General features: G+C 41.4%; 1 protein-coding gene across 1 annotated transcript; it reads right to left on the bottom strand.

The window, feature by feature from the left end:
- Nucleotides 1-40: 40 nt before the first annotated feature.
- Nucleotides 41-8,170, bottom strand: LOC137803782 (peroxisomal succinyl-coenzyme A thioesterase-like). The gene is made up of 11 exons (XM_068602511.1): nt 7,816-8,170; nt 6,925-7,126; nt 6,587-6,686; nt 6,300-6,490; nt 5,797-5,966; nt 2,652-2,771; nt 2,258-2,340; nt 2,016-2,109; nt 1,401-1,481; nt 519-663; nt 41-432 (listed from the first exon to the last, which is right to left on the bottom strand). Exons 2-11 carry the CDS (start codon nt 7,118-7,120, stop codon nt 296-298), a joined length of 1,317 nt encoding a protein of 438 aa, XP_068458612.1. The 5' UTR covers nt 7,121-7,126; nt 7,816-8,170; the 3' UTR covers nt 41-295.
- Between the last annotated feature and the right edge of the window lie 544 nt (nt 8,171-8,714).

Below are 8,714 nucleotides of genomic sequence, written 5' to 3'. Positions count from 1 at the left end.
CAGTGAACCTTAAATGACACAAATGAATGAGAGACAATAGTTTGATTAAAAGAATAAACATTTATATAGATGCCTGTATGTATGCTGTTGATATTTTGAGCCTCTTTCTTTTAAAAGCAGATTCATTATTATCATGAACACATGAATATGACACATTTACAGGACTTTTACTACACTTAAGGGATTTCTTTTTTTAAGGACTTTTACAGCCATTTTAAAACTCCATGACTTTTCTTGGTTTTCCTCGACTGTAAGAACTCTGTGAAGACTCTGTGATGGAGAGGCGTTGCGTTGGTTACAGGTGGGATGAGGTCGCTGCTGCAGGGTCACAGCCTCCGTACAGGTTCTCCCTCAGAAACACCAGCGTCTTCCTCCAGGAGTCTTCCTGAGCCAGAGCATGAGCCACCGTCTCTCCACCCCACAGGACCATGACTACAATGAGGAAGAGAGCTGAAGCACACACACACATATACATACATACACACTGTAACACACACACACACACACACACCACTTACGTGTCTGAGGCGTGCTGGAGACGGTTTTGAAGGTGCTGGCCCGGGCGGACGGCGTGTACGGCGGCTCGATCAGATGACCGGCGTTCGGGTACGACAGGACGGTCAGCAGGCGCTCGTTGCCCGCCCGCTGCATCATCGCCTTCATCTGGACCGCAGGAAGGAAAACACACTCTGGTCATGTACATGTAGCAGCGGCAGAACCACAAAGTTATATATAGCTATTTTATAATTTTATTCTTTTTCACATGTATTGTAATCATTTGGTAATCCTCATCTGTTTTTTAGGAGAAGCTCTCATCCAATCAGATTCCTCCTCCTGTGTCTCTATGGGAGCATATCAGTTTAACCCTTTGCAGGTTAATGTACACGGGGAGTGGACGTTGTGGTTGACTGCCACAGACTTCAACAAATCAGATCTTTAGTTTGACGAACTGATTCATGCAATTTGAGAATCCTCAGGGCAGACTGTGGAGCTCCTTTATCATTATTAAATATTGTGTTTTCATGGAAATGTAATTCACATCTTTAGGCATTAAAATACCTCTGAGAGTATTTTACTATATTACTTGGCCTGGCAGCGTCAAAACTCACGTAGTTGTTTATTAACAACCGAGCGCTTCACATCTTAACACAGGGAATGTGAAGCGTCGTAAAAAAACAGCAACGAGAAGTCGTAAAAGGAATTAAGTCCAAAGTCTTATGGGAGGATTCAGAGGTCAACCGTGAGGCGACCTGCAGGTTGTGAAGGCATGTATGTATGTATGGATGTATGGATGTATGTTATATGTATGTATGTATTTATGTATACTAATTTAACTTCTTTGGACACATTTCATAGTGTAAACTTTGATATTTTAATGAATGCACGGCCAGTAAACTCACGTCCATTGCAGACTCGTAGGCGGGCCAGTTCTGATCGTCCTCACCGACGACCAGCAGCAGAGGACACTGGAGACGCCCCACCTAGTAGTAGTAGTACACAATACATAACACACAATACAATACATCAGACACAATACATAAACCTGCAGTTTGTCACATGTGGATGTTTCAGGCATTACACAGAGCTACAATTCATCCACAAACACTTAAGTTCTTCATATTTTCCATTATACTCATAGCTGCTGCTCCGTCTGGTTGTTGTTGTTGTTGTTGTTGTTGTTGTTGTTGTAAGCATCATTAGCCGTTAGCCGACAGCTCATATATATATATATATATATATATATATATATATATATATATATATATATATATATATACATATATATACATACACATACATATATATACACATACATATATATACACACACACATATACATATATATATATATATATATACACATATATATATATACATATACATATATATACATACATACATACATACATACATACATACATACATACATACATACATACATACATACATGCATACATATATATATATATACACAAGTAAAATGAAGGCTAGAGAAGGATCTGTCTGGCACTCACGTCTACTTTCAGCGAGGGGTCGGTGGGGATGGGCATCAGCAGATCTCTCCAGATCACGTGCTGCTCCTCGTTAAATCGAGTTTTATCAGCATTGCTGATAGGAGAGAAGAATAAAAAGGCTTCATAGAAAGCTCAAGGTGTGTCCTGAGGAGAGATCGCGTGGTCGTCAGAACGTGAGGTTCACCCTCTGGGGAGCAGGAAGTCCCATTTGAGACAATCTGACTGACGTGAGATCCACTTACTCGTTATAATAGATCATTATCTGATCCAGAGTGCCGTCGATCGGCTGCACGTGACTCCCACTGATGCACACTGCACACCTGAGCTGGGAGAGCACACACACACACACACACACACACACACACACACACACACACACGATCAGCTGAGACAGAAACATGATGTCATGATCGACTCGATCTCGCTTAAAACTTTACAGCAGAAATAAACATGTTTTTGGTTTTTTTAAACGGTTTTGGTCTCTACAGATAATACAAAAAAAAATATGTTTTTTAAAAGAAAAGGAGTTAGAGATCAACAGGGTTCTGGTATTCACGTGGTGGTCACATGAGCTGTAGAACACATGGGGTCCGCTCAAGTGGGGACGATGACGGGTCTCCTTCACAGCCACCTCACCTTAATGACTTGGGAGTAGACCGCCATCCTGAGGGTGACACTGGTGCCGAAGGAAAGACCCAACATGGCGATCCTGCTGCCGAGGATCTGGGGATGCTGCACCAGGACCCTGTAGGCCGCCTGGAGACCACGGCACACATGGGGTTAAAAACACCGTCAGTATCGTCACATACAGACATGAAATGTTGAAAGGATGCTAAATGTATTTTAGACATAGAACGAATCAAGTGTCAGCTATATTTATATATCTATATTTTCCCACACTGTCTGTGGATCCAGAGCAGTCACACTGTCTGTTGATCGAGAGTAGTAACACACTGTCTGTGGATCTAGAGCAGTAACACACTATGTATCAGATCTGTGGGGTATGAGTCAAAATTATTCATATCGCGGTATTTTGCGATATAGTCGGCCAACTGCACGATAGAATATTTAGTTAGACAAGGCAAGTCGTAAGCTTTACGACAGTAACATATCGCAGGATGATATTGAAAGCGCAGCGGGGTACTTATGTGTCAGGGTTCTAACTCCAGTCATTGTTCAAACTTTAGTTGTGTATTTAACTTCATAACAACAATTGATAACCCACAACTAACGCTCTTTAACAGAGTTAAACACCACAGGACAACACTTTGTGACACACACTGTTTGTAACACTAATAGTTGTACATTTATGAAATTAGAAAGTCGAAATGCATGCTGGTTAGAGCTCGCACACAAACGAAAGGAAGACTACATATTACTGTATTGGTATTGAATAAACGGCCTGTGGCTCAAAAGTGAAATTAAAAACTTAAGTTATAAATCTTAACCTTTCCCTGCGTCAAACTGACGTAACGTTACTTTGAATAAATAATAAACTAATAAAGATCGCTCGTTAGATCTTCATAACCTCTACGGAGAACTCGGAGCCAGCGAATCATTTAAAAAGTCCTGCCGTGTTCAGGTGTCTCTCAGCCGGCAGCAGAGGGCGGTGACGTGCCGCTGCCCGGCTCATCGGTCCCGCGAGCAGGGCTTCAAACCGTCGGTAACTCTTTAAGTCGGCTGATTCTTGACAAACCGACCACAGATGTGAAACTTAAACAACTAACTTCTCGCCAGAAAACATCTCAAAATAACATTTTGTGACGCAGCAACAGTAGTATTCAGAGACTGTCAGCTTTCAGTTTAGATTTCTCCTCTGCCATTGTTCCCCTTTAATGGTGCCAAAATGCATTCTGGGACACAAAAACAGTTGTTTGCCGCCCGGCAAATTTGCATTTCCCAGCATGCAATTTGGCTGCGTAATTCTGCACCATGACTAAAATTAAGAACCCTGACAGCATGATGTCAAAAGTCTTTACCGGTTAAGGGCAATAATCTAAGTTGGGTCTGAACACCGGTATGTGAAATACTGGTAGAGTACGGAACGTTGTCACCGGTACACCGCGGCGGACGGTACACCGCACACCCAACTGTCTATTCATCAAGAGCTGTGGCACATTGCCTGTGGATCGAGAGCGGAAACACACTGTTTGTGGGTCAGTGACTCATAAAACAAAGCACCAAAACTATCCCTTTAACTTGGCCTCAGTATTTTAGGAGCAGCTGTCTTCTCCCGTCAGGTGATCTTTGTCTGATTTTTTTTTTGGAGAGAGATCATTTCTAAATCGCTGATTTTTCTTTTTTTTTCCAATCAAAAGGTTTTGTTTTGTGGAGTTTTTCGAGCCCTCTGAGACGCATGTGTGGTTTGTTTTTGGGGCTGTGTGAATAAAACACTGCTGGACAACTGTGGCTCTTTGTTTAGAGATGAATTAAAAACTATATGACACCACTAAAGATGACTCTTTGATCCCTCCCTGTGCTACGTCGCTACGAGAATATGACCCGTTAGTAGACAAGTCGTAAGATTCAGGTCTCTGTGGTCCAAGAAGGAACAAACTTTACTACGACTCATCTTTTCATCACTTCCTCCAGTGAACTGTGGCTCTGGTTTTTATGAGTTTATTGACTTATTAACACAAAGATAACAAACACACACACCGCTGGGCCTTTGCAGAAAACACTTTGACTGCGCATACTGTACTGAACATGAACCCGCATACTAAAAATGAATGATTATCACCCAGATTCATTTTGCTTAGAGTTCCTATTTTATGAATAAAAGTGACACATAGATGTTGTTTTAAAAGCCTGCTATTTTTTTCAGACTTGGGTTAGAGCAACGTAACGTTAGAGCACAACATGCTGGTGCACGTGAAGGTTGTTGCTCGTGAAGACGTCAACTCGATGTTAAACTGTTAATATCAGCTAAAGTTTAGGTAGTTTTGCCTTTTTGAAGGCAAAAAGTCAGACTCTACCTGGTTCCAGCGTTTAAATTATGAGGATCTGCTGCTTTGTTTGAAGCAAAGTTCACACAGCGCAGACTGCCGTCTTGTTATCAGCGGCGGTGAAGTCCATGTAGCGGCGTTGTGTGTTTGGTTTGTGTCGCAAGAGGAGAGGAGACAGTATATCAAAGATATCTGGTGTTAGAGTTATGCACCGACGTGCAGTGTTTTTAGACTGGAGCTCCAAAAGCTGTATGAACCTAGACATCTTTGGGTTTGGGGAGAAAAAAATAGATGTTTCAAGAGATTTTAACACTTTCATTAACTTTTTTCATTGACGTTTATTTTTATTTTATCAAACAAAATTTTATTATTATTTAATTTGAAATTTTAATTTATTAAAAAAACATAAAAACATGTTATTTGATTTGATTTATTATTAACTTATATTTTAAAATATACATATATTTTATTTTAACTTATTTTATTTATTTTTATTAAACTACATTTTATTTTATTATTATAATTTTTGAATTTCATTATTTTTATTAAATAAAAAAAAATTGTACTTATTCTTTTTTTATTTAAATCTTAAATTGAATTTTATTTTAACTTTTTTTATTGAGATTTCTTTTAATTTTATTTAACTAAATGTAATTATTATTTTATTTAAATGTTTTATTTTATTTGTATTTAATAATCTGCTGATTAACGGATTAAGAAAAGCAGCCTGTGACTCAGTCGTCTCCTTATGTGTGAACCTGTAGTGACACCAGATTAAACACCACAGAAGACGAGGTGACAGAAAGTTCTCCCATATGAACTTTTTCATTTTTCACCTCAAAGTACTCGTTGTCCACCATCTTCCCCGTCTCCTTGGTGATCTGAGGCGTCAGGTAGTCCAGAGCCAGCGAGGCGATGCCGTGGGACGCCAGCAGCGCCGAGCGGTACTCCACCAGCTTCCCTCCACCGCCCCACAGGTCCAGCAGGCCGGGGAACGGGCCCGGGCCTTCAGATGAGACAGAACCCCGAAGACCAGGTCACAGAGCGATGACGTCATTGTTCATTCATCGTCGAGGGTTCATACATGTTGACCACTGGATGTACATGACTTTACCATGACCTTCCAGCTAATTTACATGACTTTAAATCAAATTTACATGACTTTTAACCAGATTTTCATGAGCAAACATTGTGTGAAATCTGTGTGTAAACAGTAAAAGTGATAAAATGTAGTATTTAAACTAACAATGAGGATTAACATTTTTAAATCCCATAACTTTTCCAGGTTTTCCATGACCATAACAACCCGGTTCATGTTCATTTCCTGTTCCTGTCCTACCTGAGGGGAGGAAGAGGGTTGCCGTGAGTCCGCCTTCTGTGATGGGGATCCTGCGGACGCCGGGCGCCATGTACCAGCGCTCCACCACCACGCCGGCCAGCGCCACTTGCTCCCCAAAGCCCTGAGTCATGTGACCCTGGTACACCGAGATCAGGACCTCCATGGGGGTCTGGACGTTCATCTTCCTCATCCTGAAGGGGCGATGAGGAAAAAGAGTCCCCTCTTGATACCGACTCAGTATTTGAGTGGTTTTCATGTAAACAACTCTCGATTCCCTGTTGGCCTACCTGAGCCCCTTCTTGCTGCCCGGAACCGGTCTGAGGCTCCACATGAGACCCATCGGTTCAACCCCAGAGTATGTCCCGCCCAGACTGGGATCCTCTGAGACTGTGAGGTAGAAGGGAATACAAAAATTAGGGTTTTTTTCTGAACAGGTACCAGAAGAAACAATTGTCTTTTATCAGGAAACAACATAAACAGTGTGTTCAGAAGTAAGGGTCCCTGTGAGGGACAAGCCACTCCTTCTTTTGGCCATGTCCAAACAGTAACACTAATAAAAAACACACACTTTATGACGCCGGCAAAACATTCACCAAATACATTTCCTAGGTATTGAGCCGAGTACCGTTCACGGTCCCGGTGGCGTTGGCGGTGTAGTGGGCGAACGCCTCCCAGCTGTATCCGCCCTCACACTTGTAGAAGGCGTGGACTGTCAGCGGTAAACCAGGGAGGACGTTCTGGACCGAGACGGAGAACTTCTCATCCATGAGCCCTCTGGACGGCTGGACCGACAGCTTCACACAGCAACGCTTCCTCTCCATCCTGAGCTGATAATGGAAGATGGAATCTATTATTAACCTTTTTGTATTAACCTACATGCGTGAAACCAATGGATTTTGCTCAGACATCCAGGGTTCTTGCACATTGCGACCAATGGACTTCCATGACTTTTAACCAAATTTCCATGACTTTTAACCAAATGTCCATAACTACTTGTAATTGAGTATGTGCATTTCATGCTACTTTACAGTTCTTCAAGTCAATTGTGTACTTTTTACTGCACTACATTTATTTGTTTGTGTTCAGATTATGAACACAAAGGATAAATCAGTGTATTAATTCGTATTAAACATGAATAATTCCTGTGAACTCGCAGTACATGAAGTAGCATCAGTCAAGGTTAACGTACACACGAGATGGGCATTGTTGTGCAGCAGTTAAAATAGTAAATACGTATTTTCTTGACACGCGCAGAGCAACAATGTGTCATTGATAGTTTTACTCAGGTGACGTCACTTGACGTCACGCGAGTAAGCTAAACGAACTCATTGAAGTTTCCGCACTAAAGTTCACAGCTGCAGAGACGGAAGAAGCTGCTTCTCCTCAAACGGGAAAAGCGGAGGAAACACGCACGAGTTATCCGGACCGTCAGCAGGTCAGAGACCCGCTGACCTCTCGCCCGCCGCCATGGCCGTTTTAAAGTGCATTGTTGTCGGAGAAAAAGCTCTTTACTTACTGTCGGCGCAGGCCTCCGAGCTGGTGTTGCCTCGTCAGTAGGTGTCCAGGCTGTGACTGAGTGTGACTCAAACTGCAGCTTTCTCCTCCCACATTATAGACATCTCCCTGTCTCTCTCCGCGTCCAGACTTTGGACTTCTAACTACAGGAGGAGACAGGACACAAGATGGCGCCTTCGAGTCACCGTAACGACCCGTGTTTGTTAGGACGTTACAGGGATAAGCGGCTTTTTTTTTAATTTTCTTCTTTTTCCCTAAGTCTATACATTTGAAAATAATAAACTAATAATAATAATAGACGATTTAAAGTGTTTTAAATGCATTTTAGCTTAAATGACAGCTCGCAGAAATACATTCCGGAAGCTCTCTCCTTCCCAACTGTCGCCGGTCGAGGTGCATCCTGGGTAATGTAGGCACCAAGTTCCGAAGAAGAAGAAGAAGAAGAAGAAGAAGAAGAAGAAGAAGAAGGCCAGCTTTTCTTCTCTGGCCGTAAGACCGGAAATGTTATGGAAGTGAGACGCTAATTAATATAAATCAAACCAACTATAAAAACCTTCTTAATCTTGAAGGTATTATTGTATGTAGTTTCAATTATACTAATACTAATAGCTCTTTAAAAAAAAAAAGAAAAAAGAAAAGAAAGATGACAATAGTGAAAAACAAGGGTGTTATCATATGCGGGGAATTATTATTATTAATATTTTTTAACAAAGCAACAGTTTAATGATGATTTTATTTGACCAATGTGTGTTATATGTACTGAATTATAGACTACACTCGGTTAATAAAAGTGAATCTCGTGAACTGAAGGAATACCAACTCCCCTGCTTGTTTGACAATGCCACTAAGGAAAATAAAACCCATAACTTCGTATTCATGCTAAAGTCTGACCCCCTCTCA

The sequence above is a fragment of the Clinocottus analis genome, unplaced genomic scaffold (assembly GCF_023055335.1).
Source record: "Clinocottus analis isolate CAN_PGR_092001 unplaced genomic scaffold, fCliAna1.0.p SCAF_6, whole genome shotgun sequence".
Lineage (NCBI taxonomy): Eukaryota > Metazoa > Chordata > Actinopteri > Perciformes > Cottidae > Clinocottus > Clinocottus analis.
This window is presented reverse-complemented; position numbering and strand designations above follow the sequence as displayed.

What these genes read in the sequence shown, in the direction of transcription:
- LOC137803782 (XM_068602511.1), bottom strand. Translation starts at nt 7,120, where the DNA reads ATGGAGAGGAAGCGTTGCTGTGTGAAGCTGTCGGTCCAGCCGTCCAGA. An exon ending in ACCCCTCGCTGAAAGTAGAC is followed by an intron (nt 1,482 to 2,015) that starts GTGAGTGCCAGA and finishes TACTACTACTAG; the next exon opens with GTGGGGCGTCTCCAGTGTCC. An exon ending in CCTACGAGTCTGCAATGGAC is followed by an intron (nt 664 to 1,400) that starts GTGAGTTTACTG and finishes CCTGCGGTCCAG; the next exon opens with ATGAAGGCGATGATGCAGCG.